Source organism: Biomphalaria glabrata, chromosome 11 (assembly GCF_947242115.1).
Source record: "Biomphalaria glabrata chromosome 11, xgBioGlab47.1, whole genome shotgun sequence".
Taxonomy (NCBI): domain Eukaryota; kingdom Metazoa; phylum Mollusca; class Gastropoda; family Planorbidae; genus Biomphalaria; species Biomphalaria glabrata.
In genome coordinates, this window is record NC_074721.1 from 27,637,461 (window position 1) to 27,657,480 (window position 20,020).

Sequence of the window (20,020 nt, forward strand, 5' to 3'; positions counted from 1 at the left end):
TCTATAATATATAACACTGCTTGTTAATTGTTGTTTAAAATTATGTCCAGATTATATGCATATTAAATACATTTTTTTCTCTTTAAAAATAAAAAAAATTTTGTGTAAATATAAGTTATTTGAAGGTTACGATAACATAACTTAGTAATACAACTTTGAAAAAAAAATTCAAAAAGTCTAAAACCGTTTGCATAAATGTGTTAAAGATATTATTGTGACGGACTTCCTTACTACGTAGTCCTCCAATGTTTGTTACTATTAATAGTGAGTAGTTGTAAAAATGGTGCATTTTTATAAACAAAATGCTTGCTTTTACAAAAGTAAAAAGTATCGTTGCATCAGAACTTTGAATGGTCTAAAATATCATTTTCTTCGATTTTCAATTTCTGTTTAGTTTACGAGATCAGAACGAGACGGACGGACAGACAGACAGATCAAACAAAATTAATAGCGTTTATTCCCTTTTCAGAGGCAGCTAAAAAAAAAAGAACAATTATTACAGCACATTTAAAAATCATTTTCTTTAATATCTAATTCCATTAGCATCTGCATTTTTTCCCAGCACTCTCTCTCTCTCATCCCTCTCTTTCGACCTTTCTCTCTCATTCTCACTTTTTCTCTCTCTCTCTCTCAACCCTCTCTTTATCTCTCATCCCTTTATTTCTGTGTCTCATCCCCCTCTTTCTCTAGCTCTCATTCCTCTCTTTCTCTTTCATCCCTAAATATCATCACTCTATCTTCCCTCTCTCTCTTTCTCATCTCTCTCTCTCTCTCTAATCCCTATCATTTGTCCCAAGAGTTTTGTCGTAGAGGTACAGTGACAGTTTGTTATCAAATCTCTCCACTTTTCTTGGTCAGGAGCTGTTCTTAGCAGCGTGTCAAGACATAGGCCGGTCCATTTTTTTATGTTACGCAGCCAGCTTTTTTTTTCGACAACCCAGTTTTAGTTCTTCTTCCTCTCTCCTTTAATGACTTTGATAGAAAGATAGAAAGTCGTCTTAAAGTATACAATAGCTCAGAAATCGTGTCTTCACAGTATTGAGGAGTTCTTCCTTTTTGCAAGCCAGATAATTGACTTGTAGACATACTAAGGGATAGCTGAAGGTGAAGGGATATTTGGATAGTATTATTCTGATGAGTCATATATGATTGTGATGTCATAATATGCAATATGTCATGTCTACAGTTTTCAAAACTTCAAAGAGTGTTTATGTGATTTCATAACTAAATATTTCTTTCATCAGTTCAAAATAACTTTCTTTCTTTTTCTTTTCTGTCTCTCTCTCTCTTTCCAATTTTATATTTTATATTCCTTATTTTTTATTGTAAAACTTTTTTGGTTATTAAATTGTATTCTTTCACTGTTATTTTCATAGCATTTTAAGACTACATTATGGATGTTAACTGTGCTTTGTAATGAGATGAGAACAATGGTAGTAAGAGAGAGAGAGAGAGCGAGAGAGAGAGAGAGACAGAGAGAGAGCGAGAGAGAGAGACAGAGAGAGAGTACAACTGATTTAATATAGTTATATATGTATTCATTTATTCATTTATTTCATTTAAGCCCAATAACATCCGCGCCTAACTTAAATGGCGACGAACCTCAAGAAAAAGCAACAGTATATCGCCACATTGAAACTCAACCATCACCAACAAAAAGTTGTGACAAAGCAACTAGCACAGGATCCACAAAATACGAAATTGCAGAAACTCAAACATTGACATCAGAACACCGCGACATTGAAATCCAGACTGGTCAGTATTGTATGTCTTCCTTTACTAAACTCGTTCATCTTTTTACTTGAAGTGAACACATTTGAATTAAATAATACGAACAATAGAAAACAACAATATGATTGATTATTGTAAAAACTCAGAGGAATTGTATCTTTTGTATTATTTTACATGTTTCGAATGTACATTCGTCTACCACGTTAAAGGAGTGTCTATTCGCGTTGACCTTGGTGCTTACTAGATTTATTTGGGTGTTTTCTAGAACATGACTTCCATTTTTTCCCTAGGTTTATAGCTAAACCAAAAGAACGCGAGCTATATATCATGTTAAGTGTGAACAAGTAAGGCGTAGAGAAGCTGTGTTATGGCCATTTTCTTTTGTTTTGGTACAGAACAATAGACTTAGAAGATTCCATTCAGATAAAGGCACATTCCTTGTTCCATATGGTAGGACAAATTGGTACAAATGCTCTTTCTTCCCTAGAGCTATTAGAGCATGGAATGGGTTGCCTGAGCTAGCCAGGAAAACCAGTGACTAAATGTATGACGCGTAGGACGTAATCATCTTCTTTTTTAAAGTAACATCTGTATCATATAAGATAAGATAAGATAAGCTATCTAAACTGGAATTAGTTAGCCATTTCCTTTGAAAAGAAGACTTAACCTAACATATTTATAAATGACATCTGTGTCTATTACCTCACAACGTATTGTAACAATGGGCCAAACTAAATGCTTCATTGAAACTTTTATCAACTTTATTGGTTAACAAAAATCGTGTCACCTAGTAACACATTTTTCAACCATCAATTACAAAAATATTCATAATGTGTGTTTAAATGTATATATACTTCTGATGTTGTTGTTTTTAAAATTAAGCCACTTTAAAGAAAAGTACTATTATGAAATATTTTATTTATCATACTTTATGTATCATTCTTGACATAAGGTATATGGTGTGTGGTTGAGTGACAAGAGTGGCTTGGCTACTTATCAAATGGACTCGAGCACAAATATGTACACGCTCTCCCAGCGTCCCAACAAACATTTTGGACCTTAGTGCTCCGTGAAGGCTATGAAAAGAGTACTCACTATTAAATTATTGCAAGCATTAAAATACATTTCATAAAACGTCATCGTTTTTATTTCGTACATTAATAAAGAAAATACTCATACAAATACGTATAAAGATTGATTTATTATGGAACTAGGGAGGAAAATAAATTAAATTTGCCAATATATGATTAGTTATTGTGTTTTTATGCATAGACTTAAATATTTATTATAAATATACTGGTAACCGGAAACAAATTCTTATCCGCGATTGATTGATTTACATACCTATATATCATGGGCGTAGCCAGGGGGGGGGGGTTCTTGAGGTTCAAACCCCCCCCCCCCGAAATGAAATCCCACCCCCTGCGGGGGGGGGGGAACGGAATTAAGTGACTAATTTTTGCTTTCATTTTGTTTATTTTAGGTGAGATTTTAATACTAAATCATCACCTACCACAGCATAGTAGAGGCAGTTTTGAGTTAAAGACCCTCTACCAGGGGGTTTTGAGTTTAAATCCCCCTACCAGGGGGTTTTGAGATTTAAAAAAACCCTATCAGGGGGTTTTGAGATACAAATCCCTCTACCAGGAGGCTTTGAGTTTAAAACCCCCTGCAGGGGGTTTTGAATTTTAAACCCCCTACCAGAGGTTCTTGCAGTTAAATCCCCCTCTTCTATAAAAAAAACCCCAAAAAAAACGCAAACAACAATCCCCAAATTCCAACAGCACAGTTTACGAAGATTTTGATTTTAAAACCCCCTCCAAAATTTACGATAAACCCCATCTTCAATATAAAAAAAGCAAATTAGATACTCAAAATTCTATGAGCGTAGCCAAATGGGTTTTGAGTTTAACCCCCCCCCCCTCCCTCCAGCTAAAAAGTACCTCTTCAATATAAAAAAAGCAAATTACACACTATAAAATCTATGAGCGTAGCCAAAGGGGTTTTGAGTTTCAATCCCCCTCCTCCAGATGGCTTATTCTTTAAAGTTTAAAACCCCTCCAGATGGTTTTGAGTTTAAAATTCCCCTACAGAGCGTTTAGAGTTGAAAACCTCTCTCTTCAATATTATTTTATAGCAAACTACAGTCACCAAATTCAAAGATCGTAGCTAAATGGGGTTTTGAATTAAAAACAAAACAAAAAAACTCGAGATTCCTTAGTTTAAAATCCCTCAACAGATGATTTGACGAAAAAACTTTCCTTTTCGATATAAAATCTAAAGCGAAATACAGGCATGTAATTCCAAGAGCGTAGTCAAGAAAGTTTACAAATTTCTACCAGTGGTTTGGGCTCCATGAATAAAGTTGAAAGTTTTCTGCCGAAATTGAAAAATCATTAAATGTGTCTTAACAAAGATGGCTAAGACAGATTTTAGGAGTCAGTCATAGAGATCGGGTCTAAATCAAAGAAATCACATGCCGAACTGGGAGTCGAATCCTTAGTAAGGTTGTGACAGAGCGTCGCATGAGGTTTTGCGGGACATGTTCTCACACAAAAAGAATTACGCAAAATAAGAGTTGCGGAAACATCTTACCGGAAAATGCGCCGAACGGCGCGAGAGGGTCTAAGTCAGTTTTTGAAATAAAACTTTTTAATAGCAAGATAATGCACTGTAGATATCTCAGAATATGCATTTTGTTGGCTTTCAATACTAGAAATAGTGCTCGGCGGCGGGGCTCCGCCCCGCGCTGGGGAAGCGCTGCCAACTCCCCCAGACCCCCTTGCTAGCAAGGGTGGGTAGTCTACAATAAACAATAAACGTCTTCCGAAAGGGTCAGAATGTAATAAAGATTAATTATGTACACACACACAGACATATATATATATATATATATATATATATTTTTTTTTTTTCCGCGGGGGGCGGGGGGGGGATTCTCCCCCCCCCCTAAAACCCTCCCCGAAAAAAAATCCTGGCTACGCCCATGCTATATATATATATATTCTATAGATTTGTGTGTACGTAACTCTTTTTTTAAGCTCTAAGGGAAGTCGCATTCTGTCTTAGAAAAGTAATGATCTTTGGTTTTCAAAGTTTTTATATATGCATGTTTTTCGTATTTTCTAAACAGTCGTTTACCCCTGCAGCATTAAATCTTTGTTTAAAAAGTATATGATATGCATAATAGTATTTTGAACAAAATCTAACTCACTACTAAAACACGTTTGTTTCAGTTCAGGTATTCTGAACTTGTCTTGCGTATCCAAGACAGGTTACAACAATGCCACTTACCTTGCATCGTTTACACAACTGCTTAGCCACCGAACAATCCCAAGTCTCCTCTCCCCAGCACACACACACACACATATATGTGTGCTAGCTTTGAGTGCATTGAATGTACACAATAAAGGAAGTATTGATAGCTATGTTATTGTTTTTTTATTTTTATAGCATTGCATACTTTTTAAATAAGCTTCTCCATTAATAGCATACAGAATATGCCAGTATAGATCAAGCAAAAAAATGTTACTCTATGGCTTAAAACTTTATTAAATAACTTTATAACTTATTTAAATACAAAAGCTAAACTAACTAGCGGTAATTAAAAGATTTCATTTGAAGATCAATTGCCAAGCATTGGGATATTGTTGAATGTCTAGATTAAGTTTTTAAAATAGGAAACTACGTTCAATTAGCGTCATTGACATTTTGTTTATATTATCTCGTAATAATTTCCTGTAAAATTTTAAATTAACACCGGAATATGTCAACAAATTAATCGACTTTTCTTTAATATATTGTGTATTGTATTATTGTTTGTAAACGCCAGTACCTACAATATTAAATCTAGATGCAACCACAGGGCACATTAGGCATTTCTGACGTCACTCGATCTGGCGTATGAAGCTCTCCCTTAACACAGCTTGGGGTGGAGTATAAGAATATTGTAAAAATCTAAGGTTGAAGTTTAGATTACAGTGCAGCATGTAGTTTTGAGGGGGAAAAAATATACATATTTTATTTGGGTTATACGAGGTATCATTGTTTTCCAGGACACTTACTGTATTCATTTTTCAATTTTAAATGTTTAAATACCAGCACTTTCACTTACTTCACTTTTCTTTAATATATTTTATAGAATATGGCTGCCTTAAACATGTTTTTAAATTTTCATTAATGTTAGAATCAGTGAAGAAATTTTTTGGAGAAATATATAAGCCATTGAAGGGCCGTATTTCTGTTACACCAGTTTCAACAACTGCAAGTAAGATTTTAATATTTTTTTATTTCACTTTTACAATAGCCTTGGTTTAGCATACTTCTGTGTTACAAAGACATATACAAGACACACATATTTTAGAATCTGAAAGATTGGCTATTTATATTAGATGGACGTGTTCTTCTACATAGTTCGTCCATTGAGGTTCGATGATGACAACTTTGTCATCCAGGAGGCTGAGGACTATGTACTGGGGTTTTGTGCCTCCTCATGTGGCTGATAAGAACTATGTGAGCCCGGAATGTTCGGCTGCCCACTGGGCAAGTTATTCAGGCAAGAGCTAGTAAACAGGATAGCTCCATCTGGAATTCTTATATACTACTAGCGTGAAAAGATAGCTTTGTTAATTAATTATTAATTAATCTGCTTTAAAAAAAACACTATTAAATACAAGTTCATAAAAATATGCCTTTATTTTGAACAGGCAAATTGTATAACAAATTATTCTAAGATTATTAATTTAAAATAAAATTATGTTTTTTTTTTAATATGCATATTCAATATATTTAATTTATATATATCTCTATCTATAAATATATATCTCTATCTATAAATATATATCTATACCTATCTCTATCTATCTATCTATCTATCTATCTATCTATCTATCTATCTATCTATCTATCTATCTATCTATCTATCTATCTATCTCTCTATCTATCTCTCTCTATATATATATATATATATATATATGTATATATGTATGTATATATCGTGGAATTTTTTTCTATAACAGATTCAATTCTAAATGAAAGATATAACTGTTCCGCTAAAAGGCGTTTCTATGTTACGTAAGTATATTTTAAATTTATTTTCGAAATGTCTTCATTTGCTAGCTATGCCAATAGTACTGACTTTGGTTGAGAATTATACTTATTTAAGGTCAAGAATTTTGCAGTCCTTTGATTTTCAAAACACATCTATAGCAGCTAATTAAACCCTCCAAAGTAATAGAATAGTTGTTATTGATGATTACTCAAACTAAAAAAAAAATATATTTCCTATAACTGAATTGCATTGTAGTTAATTAACAGTTAATTTTATAATGAATAACATTGACCTTTACTATCTTTGTTTTACTTCACTTCCTATATTCCCTGGTTACTCCTGGGCCACATAAACATATGACCTTTATATCAAGCCCCTCATATATCGAATCAGTGCGTATTTTGTTATTATAGATTGGCGGAAAGGTTAATATTAAAAAAACACAATGTGGTCAACATTAGACGAATTCCTGTTCTTTTGTTTCTATACTTTACTTGTGTAATGTTTTAAATTCATCAATTCAGTTATGGACTTTTAATCATTACTTTAATACCTATAATAATATCATTTTTTTCTATATGACTAATAAAGAAAACTAGGCAAACTAAATTTCTCCAGAAGCACTCAAATTAGACATTAGGACACACCTCACTTTATAGATATTGATTATATTTACATTTTTTTAAAATACAGACGGTCTAACTACTCCGGATCAGATAGATGGGTTGTTAAAGGAGTACGAGTATTGAAACGAAACTTGAAAGGTAAACCTTTTGAAATGTTTCAAAAAAATAAAATTATATATAAAGAAATCTAGAATTTTCCAACTAAATTACAATCTTAAATAAATAAAACCAACTCACCTACCCTTTTTTTGACACTGCGCCCACTCTAATGAAACCGTTAACCATATTCTCTTTGAATGTCTGTTCCTAGTCCACCTTGGGCAGACACTACTACCACTACAGCCCAACTTAACCAACACCCTGTACGGCAGTGCTGAACAACTAAAAAAAACAGCACACTTTTTTTCCTTCGCACAGTCTGCAAAAGAGCTCACAGCTCAGCATCAAAATCTTCTAGTTTTACATTCTAGATCCATTTAAATGAAAATGCCAATAGCTCTGTTGGTAAACGTGCTGGGGCATTAAGCAGTCGAAGTAAGAAGTAGATACATGTTTTTTTCTTTTTCAATTATAAATAAATGCCAAAATATGATGTAAAATCGCTCTTCTGAAATGTTATACTAAAACGGTAGTTATCATGTCCAAATGTCAAAACATCACTTTATTATTAATAGGCTATTAGTTTTTTATTAAGTTAACAGCATCGCCTGGTCGTGCAGTATGCGCTTGACTGATTGTCTTGATGGTCCTGGGTTCATACCCTTTTCTCTACTATCCGCCGTCGTCCAGCTGGAGGTTTGGACTAAAAAATAAATTATCTTCAACTTTGAAGGAACAAGCAAAACATGTAAACATTTTTTTTTTGCAACGCCAAATGATATTTTGAAATATTATTACACTGTACAATGACAACAAAATCACGTCTTGAATATTCCTTGCTAATGGGCGGATCCGATGGAGGCCGCCTCAGTATTTGTATGATAACACAAACTCTCTTTGTAATTTTGTTTTTATATGTGAATTGTTTTTCTCTCTAGGTTGTGTGTCACGTTATTCTAAAAAGAAACAGTTCGAATACTTTCAAAGAGGTAAATGTTCTTACTTAGAGCCTTTTTGTTTATGTAGAAACTAAATACGTATTTGGAACTCTCCTGGATGGATAGTGACATTTCGTTTGTTTTTTTTTTCAACTCAAAACAAAGAACTCCATTAAAATCTAATGAAACCATCATTTTTATTCCGCTTCATGTTGAACAATGTTTCTCAAACTTTTTCTTAAATGGAACACTTCGCATGTTTTACTATTTAACGGCACACTTTGCATATTATTTTTAAATAGATTCCTTCCTGCGGTGGCTAACTAGTTCATTATTTCAGTAGTTCATGAAACACATATTCAGGTCTCGCGAACACAGTTTGAGAAACTATGATGTAGAACAAAGAATAAGGGAATGTTTGAAAGTATTGAATTCTCCTCAACCAAACAATTGAATCCTCCCCAGCCAAACAATTAAATCCTCCTCAGCCAAACAATTGAATCCTCCTTAGCCAAACAATTAAATCCTCCTCAGCCAAACAATTGAATCCTCCTTAGCCAAACAATTGAATCCTCCTTAGCCAAACAATTAAATCCTCCTCAGCCAAACAATTGAATCCTCCTTAGCCAAACAATCGAATCCTCCTTAGCAAAACAATTGAATCCTCCCCAGCCAAACAATTAAATCCTCTTTAGCCAAACAATTGAATCCTTCTTAGCCAAACAATTGAATCCTCTTTAGCCAAACAATTAAATCCTCCTCAGCCAAACAATTGAATCCTCCTTAGCCAAACAATTAAATCCTCCTCAGCCAAACAATTGAATCCTCCTTAGCCAAACAATTGAATCCTCCTTAGCCAAACAATTAAATCCTCCTAAGCCAAACAATTAAATCATCCTCAGCCAAACAATTGAATCCTCCTTAGCCAAACAATTGAATCCTCCCCAGCCAAACAATTAAATCCTCTTTAGCCAAACAATTGAATCCTCCTTAGCCAAACAATTGAATCCTCCTTAGCCAAACAATTAAATCCTCTTTAGCCAAACAATTAAATCCTCCTCAGCCAAACAATTGAATCCTCCTTAGCCAAACAATTAAATCCTCTTTAGCCAAACAATTAAATTCTTCTCAGCCAAACAATTGAATCCTCCTCAGTCAATAATTAAATCCTCCTCAGCCAAACAATTAAAATCTCTTCAACCAAACAATTAAATCCTCTTTAGCCAAACAATTACATTCTCCTCAGCCAAACAATTAAATCCTCCTCAGCCAAACAATTAAATTCTACCCAGCCAAACAATTAAATCCTCTTTAGCCAAACAATTAAATTCTTCTCAGCCAAACAATTGAATCCTCCTCAGCCAAATAATTAAATCCTCCTCAGCCAAACAATTAAATTCTTCTCAGCCAAACAATTGAATTCTCCTCAGCCAAACAATTGAATTCTCTTCAGCCAAACAATTGAATCCTCTTCAGCCAAACAATTAAATTCTCCTCAGCCAAACAATTAAATCCTCTTTAGCCAAACAATTAAATTCTTCTCAGCCAAACAATTGAATCCTCCTCAGCCAAATAATTAAATCCTCCTCAGCCAAACAATTAAATTCTTCTCAGCCAAACAATTGAATTCTCCTCAGCCAAACAATTAAATTCTTCTCAGCCAAACAATTGAATTCTCCTCAGCCAAACAATTGAATTCTCCTCAGCCAAACAATTGAATCCTCTTCAGCCAAACAATTAAATTCTTCTCAGCCAAACAATTGAATTCTCCTCAGCCAAACAATTGAATCCTCTTCAGCCAAACAATTGAATCCTCTTCAGCCAAACAATTAAATCCTCCTCAGCCAAACAATTAAATTCTTCTCAGCCAAACAATTTAATTCCTCATCTGTAAAAAAAAAATTGAATTCCCCACTGTAAATGAATCAAATCGGCCTCTGTGTAAGATTCGAACCCTACTCCAAAATAAAAACATCTTCTGTAAAGGATCAAATCCTGATTAGTGAAGAAAACAAAATCCTAATCTGTAAGAAATCTTATTCTAGTATAGTTTTTTTTTTCTTCGCTACCATTCTTAGTACTACATGTATTTTGTTCATTGTCGCATGAGACCAGAAAGTATTTCACATTCTTTTGTTATAACTGTCGAGGTTTATTGAAATGTTTATTCACAGACACTTGTTGATTTGAGTATGACATTTCCCTTTAAGTTGACCTTATTGGCTTTTCTAGTAACCTTTACTGAAGCCGAAAGATGCACATTTGATAAACTGAATAAATTGCGTTTCCTTCCGAAATAGCAATCCAATTTAATTAGGAAATATTTATATAGGTTACTTGTCCGCTTTAAATAGACTAAGGTTACAGAATGGATGCCACCATAACTAAAAGTTCAGATGTTATATAAATATAGTGACACTATGTTAAAATTGAATTTTATGTTAAATATGTCATTTTAGGCCATTTAATTTTTTAAAAAACTTTCTTTGTGTATAAGAGCTCTCTTGATATATATATTTATATTTATGTTGAATGTATATGAGTGTATGTTTAAAAATGTGTTAAATTCTCAAAACTTTTTTTTAAACAAATATGTTTTTTTCTTTTATGACAGCATATCGCGCTTACATCTCTAAGCAGAAATTGAATGGTAAATATTTTTAATTTATTTTTTTACAGTTATAAAAAAGAAATGTTTCAAAATTTGACTAGATGCGCTCTATGTTGTCTGTACAAGAACTACATGTGGTGTCTGTATGTGGAAGTGATATATTTTGTCTGTACAAGAACTGAATCCTGTATATGCGAACTACGTTTTGACAATATGTTCTGTTTGTAGAAAACCAACTAATCATCTGTAGATGAGCAACGTATTTACTGCAGAATAGCTACATTTTTACTGCAGAATAGCTACATTTTGACTGTAAAAGAAACAAGAACTACATATCGCCACTATACAGGAATACATTTTATTTGTAAAGAAACTACATATCGTCTGTAGAAGAACTAAGTTTGGCGATAAAATTACTAGATCGTGAATGAATACATCTTAGAGATAGGTATCAAACCTAACTTTTAATGTTCGGTTTCGGTTCGGTCAGATTTAATTCGAGTTTGGTTCAGTTTAACGATGAGTATTGTTAAGGGTCGGTTCTATCAGATCTAAAGTTCGGGTTCAGTTCTATCAGATGTAAAGTTCGGGTTCGGTTCTGTCAAATCTTAAGTTCGGGTTTGGTTCAATGTTATAATTAGGTAAGAGCGATGAACGTGCAGTAATGTTCCATTCAAAAATCATTAAATAAAAAAAAAACAACTAATTCCCAAATTTCTTCGAATTGAGGGTCATCTTTATTTCCGACACGCGATTCACGGGTCACATAGAAGAAAAAATACAAAAAAAAAAAAAAAAAAGAATATTTTTGTAGAAACCCGTGGTTATTATATTTACACTATTTCATGAAAGTTGGAATGTCAGGACTTTGATTACTTATTAATTAGTATTAAGTTTTATGGGTATTAGAATGTAATAATTATGGCAGTGTGTGTGTGTGTGTTAAAATTAAGTTTAATTTCTTTTTTACTTTATAACTCTATCAGTTCCAAGGCTTAGCCTAACAAGCACACCATACACACCCAGTTTTACGTAAATTAATAAACGATGTGTATGATCATCATCATCATTCCTTTGAGTTCCTCATGGAACATAGGGCCTCGACATAAACACGCCACTCTCCACGGTCTCTTGCTAGCTTTTTGAAGGTGTCCCAGCTCTTCCCGGTCTTCTCTGCTTCTTCAAGTACACTGCGTCGCCATGTTCTTTTTGGTCTTCCTCTGCGTCTTGTTCCTTGGGGGTTCCACTCTATGGCCTGCCTAGCTCTGTTGCTGGTATCTTTTCTAAGGGTGTGACCAATCCATCTCCACTTCCTCTCTAAGATCTGCACTTCTATATTTTTCTGTCCACTCATCTCCCACAGTTTGGTGTTTTCTACTTTGTCATACCAGTGTATTTTTAGGATATTTCTCAGGCATCTGTTGATGAAGGTCTGTATTTTTTTGTTGTTGTGGCTTCAGTTGTTCTCCATGTTTCAGAACCATACAGTAGGACAGCCTTGACATTAGAATTAAAGATTCTTAGTTTAGTCTTGTTTGAGATGTAAGGAGATTTCCAGGTTGGTTTTAGCTGTGTAAATGTCTGACGTGCTAGATTTATACGGCGTTTAATGTCTTCATCTGTTCCACCTGATATACTGACTACACTCCCAAGGTATATAAAATTTTCTACTTGGTCTATTGTCTGAGAATCCAATACTATGTCTCCACTTTGTTTATTGTTTACTTTAAGTACTTTAGTTTTTTGGTGGTTTATTTTGAGGCCTACTCTTTTTCCTACTTTGCTTAAAGCTGTGACCTTTTCTTGCATATCCTGTAGTCTGTGTGATAATAGGGCTATGTCATCAGCGAATTCCAGATCTTCCAGCTTTTGTGTGAGAGTCCATTGGATTCCTTTCCCTGCGTTAGAGTAGGCTTCTTTTGTGACCCAATCCAGTACTAGAAGGAACAGGAGTGGTGAAAGAAGACATCCCTGTTTGACTCCTGTTGTGACTGGAAATTCCTCTGACAGCTTGCCACAGTGGGTTACTTGGCAGGTGAAACCATCATAAAGGTTCTTGATTATGGTTATTATTTTATTGGGGATCCCATAATGTCTCATTACAGTCCAGATAGATTCTCTGTCGACACTATCAAAAGCTTTTTCAAAGTCAACAAAAGTTGCATAGAGAGGAGATTGCCATTCGACACATTGTTCTACAATTATCCTGAGTGTAGCTATTTGGTCAGCACAAGATCTCCCTTTTCTGAATCCGGCCTGTTCTTCCCTTAGGTGTTCATCACATGCTCCCTTTATTCTGTTTAGTAGGATTCTGCTAAAAATCTTGCTTGGTACTGACAGCAAAGTGATGCCTCGCCATTTCTCACATTGTGATAGATCTCCACTCTTTGGTATTTTAATTAGCAAGCCCTTTTTCCACTCACCCGGAGGTGTTTCTGTTAACCAAATTTTGTTGAATAGTTTGTGCATTTGATCAACTATTTCACTTCCTCCTTCTTTTAGGACTTCGGGTGGTATGTTGTCAATTCCAGCTGCTTTACCTGTCTTCATTTGTTTGAGTGCATTCCTTATATCTTCTTTTGTTATTTCTTCCATGTTTATGTCTAGTGTTGGTCCTGCATTTAGATCTGGTGGATTTCGTGGTTTAGGTCTATTGAGCACTTCTTGAAAATATTCTTTCCATCTTTCAAGTTGTTCATTTATTGAAGAAAGTAGTTTTCCGTATTTGTTTCGGACTGGAACATTGCAATTAGCCTTTTTGGTACTGAGAAGTTTGGTGATTTTGTATAGTTGTTTTATATCTCCTTTACCTGCTGCTTCTTCTGCCTGTTCTGCCAGATTATTGTAAAATGATCGTTTGTCTTGTCTAAGCATTTTGGTGACTTTCTGTGAAACTGCTTGGTAGTCTTGTTTTGATTGTTGCTTGTGGTTTCTTGTTTTTGCTAGGTTAACTGCCTGTTTAGCGCATTTCCTTTCTTCGATTAATTTCCATGTCTCGTCACTAATCCACTGTTTTTTCTTCTTAGGGTTAAGGCTTAGTACTTCATTGCTTGTTTCAGTAATAATTTCTTTGAAATTTTGCCAAGATTTATCGACGCTTTGTTTCTACTCATCTAGTTGTAGCACAGCAAATCTATTTTGAAGGGATAGTTGGAATTCCTTTTTAATCTGTGTGTTGTTGAGCTTGTCTAGGTCAAATCTTTTCCTTTTGTTTCTTTCTGTTTTATTGCTGGCCAGCTTCATTTTTAGTTTGGCAACAACTAGGTGGTGGTCTGAGCCAATATCTGCTCCTCTTCTGTTTCGTACATCTAGTAATGTGCTTCTCCAGTTCCGCCGTATGGTAATGTGGTCGATTTGATTCTCTGTTTTATTGTCTGGTGAAACCCATGTCACTTTGTGGCATTTTTTGTGGGGGAAAATGCTGCCTCCTATCACTAATTCATTAAATGTGCAGAAGTCTGCAAACATTTCTCCATTTTCGTTTATGGTGCCAAGTCCATGGGTGCCCATACTTTTCTCTCTCTCTCTGTTGTCACTTCCCACTTTGGCATTCAAGTCTCCCATGACGATCAAAACATCTCTTGTAGGTATTTTGTCAACTATACTTTGCAGTTGGTCATAGAATGTATTTTTTCAGTATCACTTGCAAGGTTGGTGGGAGCATAGCACATAATGATGTGAACATTTTTGAACTTAGACAAAAATTTGGATCTAATTATTCGTTCTGAAACTGGTTCCCATTCTAAAAGACTTTTGAAAGCTTCCTTGTTTAGTAGTAGTGCTACAACATTTTCATGTAAGTCATCTTCTTTTTCCTTTCCAGAGAAGAGAAGGGTTTCTCCTGATTGCAGTCTTGTTTCACCGAATGTGTTCCATCGAACTTCACTCATTCCCAGGATCTGTAGTTTGTAGTTGGCCATTTCCTTGGCAGTTTGTGCACATCTACCTGGTGTATGATGATTACAATTTAACTATAAATTTAATTCAAAGATATTTGTACAATAACATGACAAATGAATAATGTGAATGAAAAGTACATACGCATACATATACATGTGACATAATGTAAAGTTAATAATTCATAAGCTCAGTTCAATTAATACTTCAATAGTATTAAAACTAACCACCTTCTAGATCTAGTATGTTGTTTGATAACATTGACGTCAACAACATTCCAGTGTCCCAAAGATCCATCTATGTAACAAGTTTAGTTCACTTTATAAAAGGACGTTCAGGGTAATACAAAGATCTTCCTACCAAGAAGAATGATTATCAATGATGAGGGTAATACCAGAACAAAAAACCCAAAGGTAACACCAACACTAAAACACTGAAACCTAAAGCCCTATAGAAAACAAATAACAAATAATCTAATTTATAACTATAAAATACGACCAAATCTATAATAAAATAACTTTACAACGTAAAATGAAACTCACACTAAATAGTCATCTAAATATATATTCAAAGCAATCGTTAAGCCCATTTTCGCAAAACTAATTTTATTTTGGTAGCGCAAAAGAGAAAAAACTTGAAAGGATCATTAGCTAAGTTTAACATACATCTAAATCCAATCCACTAGATTATTAAACACAAACTTAGACCAGCAGGCCGCGGGTAATGTCATGCTAGTGTTACTATAAAACTAACTAGCTGCGACAAAGAATTTTTTCCGAAACCAATTTCTGAAAATCTCGCTGCATTGATGAGACATTGTGTCGGAGCACTAAATCTTTATTTGCTTGTAGTCTGTTGTTGAGTTCATTTAGATATGATATTATGTTAAATTAAAAATCCCAATCCCACAATTCTGAGAAAGTCATTAAGTTGAGATACTAAATTTCCATTCTTCGTCATAAAAATTTCATTTTCATGTCTCATATTGAAATAAGGTTTAAGAACCTTTCCTCTGCTTAACCAGCGCACTTCACTGGAAAATAAAAACAGTTTTTATGATCGAACTCGGAGTCAGACAATTCTTAGATTTTTTTTGTTTAACGCTTGAAAAAGTATAAAATGTAGTGCTTAACTTATTATATGGTCCTGATTCAACACCTTGCCACATAGGTTCCGTTTGACTTGACAATTTTTCTAATTACTCTTGCTGCCAGTTCTCTATGACATCTATCTTCTGGCTGTATCAGTAGTCACTCCCACTAATTTCTCACAAAGAAGAGAAACATCCTCTATGATGTCTGAAACTTCATCTCGGTTAACCGTTGGCACTTGACACGGTTGACCGCTCCTCTAAGGCTGGGTCTGGGCAATTTGTGTCCATTGACCACACACATACCCCCATTTATATCATCACATAAGTTATATATATAACTATTTATTTTTTAGAAATCAGAAAATTCTACAAGGAGCCAGTATTAGCGGTGGCGGTAAGTATTGTCTAGTAAATAAATTATGTTAAAAAGATTTATTAATTTAATTAAGTTTTGTTGCATTTTAAATTTAAAAGAATTCAATGTGTAACCCAATTGACGATGAAAACAAAGAAAGATTTGTGATTACTTTTCCCAGCCTATGTTAAAGCATTTGCATTAAAAAGAGGACATAAAAAGAGAATATGCAAGTTTAAATATTTAACATAATTAAAATCATTTAACTGTCTGTGTATATAATAAGATGTAATAAGATGTAATAAGATGTAGATCATTATACAACTATATCATATGGTATAAATTATTTTCAATTTATTTGTATAATGTCTAAAAATCTTTCTAATATTTAAATATTAAATTAAATGTAATCTTAAACATTGTGTAGCATAGAAGTTTTTTACTTAAGTATGGCAATTTAAAATGTTTTTGTTTTCTTTTTTTATATAAATTGAAGTTGTAAAATGAATTACACGTTTCGGATGTTCCTTCAGAGTTGAAGATAGTTTGCTTCCTAGTCCAAACCTCCCGTAGAACGACGGGAGGTGGGAGCGGGCAGGGTTTCAACCCGGGACCATCGATAAATCCAAACGACAGTCCTGTGCGCAAACCGTACGACCAGGCCACCAAGTTAGTCTACCTGTCCTACGATTAAGAAGATGATTCAAAAGAAATGTATTTTACAAGGCAACGCAATTCAATCTGTGGTTTTCGTATTTTTCACATGCGTCAAAGACAGAACGATTGTTTGCTAGGCATCAAGTAAATTCCTTCAAATTCTATTCCCTCCTGTCTTGGGCTTTATTTTAATCTTAGATTAATACAGAAAAGTTGAAAAAAAACATTCTTTGCTAGAGGCTCAATTTTGTAGTATATTTTTTATAGCACATTTTTTGTAACAAAATTTATCAGCACATTTTTATAGCACATTTTTGTAGCACATTTTTGTAGCAAATTATTCCACGACAGGAAAACTGCGAAAAATGCCAATAGCATTCAACAAGCGTCTATCTATAGATGTGGAAGAGACACGCTATTTTATAGCCTGCTACTCAAGGTCTATCATGTTTGGCGGAGATCATTCACGGCTATCTGCTTAACTCAGTTTAGTGATAATTTCTTTACGAGATGAATGGATCATACATTCTCTTCGCTTCTTTTTTTTATTCTAATTTTTCTAGTTTTATAGCTAGAGCAAACGGAACTACAACATAAGTATAATTGTTGATACGAGCTGTAGCTCATGCTAATAGGGAACTGGTAGCGAGTACTCATAGGCAAATTGAAGCTCTGGGACGATCATCTTTTTAGCTTAATGTGTGTGTGTGTTTACATTTATAATATGATTTTTTAAAAAGTATTTTTATTTCTCTGAAAATGTTTTTAATGTTTTTATAATCAATTAAATTAATGTGTATCTAACTTGCGTTTTAAAATTTATTTAAATACATTTTTATTTGCCTGAACTGTATCTTCCAAGTAGTTTGAGTCTTTCAGAAAGACTTAATGTGTCATGCTAAATAAATAAAGTGAAATATTATATTCTAAGCCTCGAAATCTACATGTATGATTCACCAAGAAGTTTTTAAATAAATTCTCAGCCACAGGACAGTTCAATCTATTTCATCATAGAGACAGCTGTTATTGTTTATACTAGTTTGAAAGAAAAAAAAATATTTTATATAATTGGTAATATATGTTCTTTGTTATGTATATGGAACACATTTCTTTTTTTTTTTAATATTTATTTAAAGCTACTGATTATATTAGTGTCATGTGCTTTCAAGATTTGTTACATTGCACTATACACATACATTGGGTCTTTGTCTTTCATAAAACTTGAAAAGTGTCTGAAAATATTTTTTCTTTGTAATTCAAGTATACAAAAATAAGCATCTTTTAAATAATAATAATAATAATAATAATTATTATTATTTTGTACTTTAAATTATTTATTAATTTTTATCTATGTGACTTTCAACGGATGGGAATTATAGCTGTCTAGAATATCACGAGTGTCACGTCGCGCTTAATTACTATATTGTTTGATAGAAAATGAAAATGGAATTTAAAAAATTGAAGTACTCAATTGTGGCTCTATGACTGCAGCATCTCTAAATCATGGTAACTAGGCAACAGCTAAAGGATGTGAGACCATCCAAACATGATGTTATTTGATGTTTTAGTTGATATTAAATTCTGAACCAAAACTTTGTTGATTAGCCAGATTAAAAAAAAAACAAAAAAAAAAACTCTTGCTCTCTGCACAAAATGCTCGAAAATATGCATTCGTAGTTATGTGAAACATTGCACTCATTCTTTTTGTTTTTTGGAAGACATTATTATTATTTATTATTTCAATACTACATGAAAAGTGTCTGAAAATATTTTTTCTTTGTAATGCAAATATACAAAAATATACATCTTTTAAATAAAAATAATAGTTTTTTTTTTCTTTAAATTATCTGCTATTTTTTTTCTATGTCACTCTAAACGGATGGGAATTATGGCAGTCAAGAATATCGTGTGTGTTATGTCTCGCTTAGTTCCGTTTGATCGTCTTAAGAGCTGAGCCAATGGCTCTTCGAGCTCTAAACTGTTTGAGCGTCAAACAGTAAACAAAAAAACCTGTGTGAACACACAGTTCTGTCTGGAAGAGACCCAAGTCAATGCCTATGTAAAGCATCGCTATTTCCGATGCATCTGGCCCCCAACGCATGGGCTGGACATGGCCAAGGTCCGAGTGCACCGGGAACCTCCGCCATTTTCCTTCGTTATACCAGGGTAACCGTTGGGGACTCGCCATTTATGCAACGGTTCCTTGAGGAACGTCGCATCAATTTGTGACAGGTTTGTGGGGACTCTTTAACAACTCCGCGCCGTGCAATGGGTGGACTCTCGTCTAACGGTGTGCATCCCCACGGGAGTTTTATTTTGCTACATATTTAGCCTAACCACTTCCTCCAATGGTCGTTTCCACGCGAGCGCCACAATGAGGCAGAGTAACATGCTCGCGCTTGGTTCCTGTATTGTTTGACAGAAAATTTAAATGGTTGTTGTTTATAAATGAGAGCACCCTATTTTCTATTTTAAAAAGTATAATTTTTTTTTATTTTTGAGAATGACATGTTATGGTAATTATTCTGATAAAAAATTATTGATGGCGACGCTAGCAATCGATGTAAGACCGACACGTTTTCAGTATCAACAAAATGGCGGAAGCCAAGGAGATACGAGATTTGTCTTGAAAAAAAAATTATTATGCCCTATGCTCCCCAAATGAAACACAGTCATATGAAAAAAAAATATATGGAATATGATCCACTAGCGCTTCTTCAATATTATTTACAGTTCTCGGAAATAATTGAACGTTATTAATTATTGTAATTTGAGATATCCATGATTTTAAATAAAACAACACATTTTTTAATACCATCGTCGTCCGTGCTACACAAAATAGTTTCGCGTGCCACCTTGGACACGCGTGACATAAGTTCGCCAGCCCTGGTCTATTTAAAGTTTAATTCAGAAGAATCGGATTTTGTCCAGACTTATCGAGCTTGTTGCATTTGCTCCCTGTA

The 20,020-nt window shown here is 34.0% G+C and overlaps 1 protein-coding gene across 1 annotated transcript; it reads left to right on the forward strand.

The window, feature by feature from the left end:
- The first annotated feature begins 1,502 nt into the window (after positions 1-1,502).
- Positions 1,503-18,828, forward strand: LOC129921833 (uncharacterized). Its single transcript, XM_056004960.1, has 8 exons — positions 1,503-1,755; positions 5,918-5,998; positions 6,750-6,804; positions 7,475-7,545; positions 8,445-8,495; positions 11,059-11,094; positions 16,399-16,439; positions 16,582-18,828. Exons 1-8 carry the CDS (start codon positions 1,533-1,535, stop codon positions 16,603-16,605), a joined length of 582 nt encoding a protein of 193 aa, XP_055860935.1. The 5' UTR covers positions 1,503-1,532; the 3' UTR covers positions 16,606-18,828.
- The last annotated feature ends 1,192 nt before the right edge of the window (positions 18,829-20,020 follow it).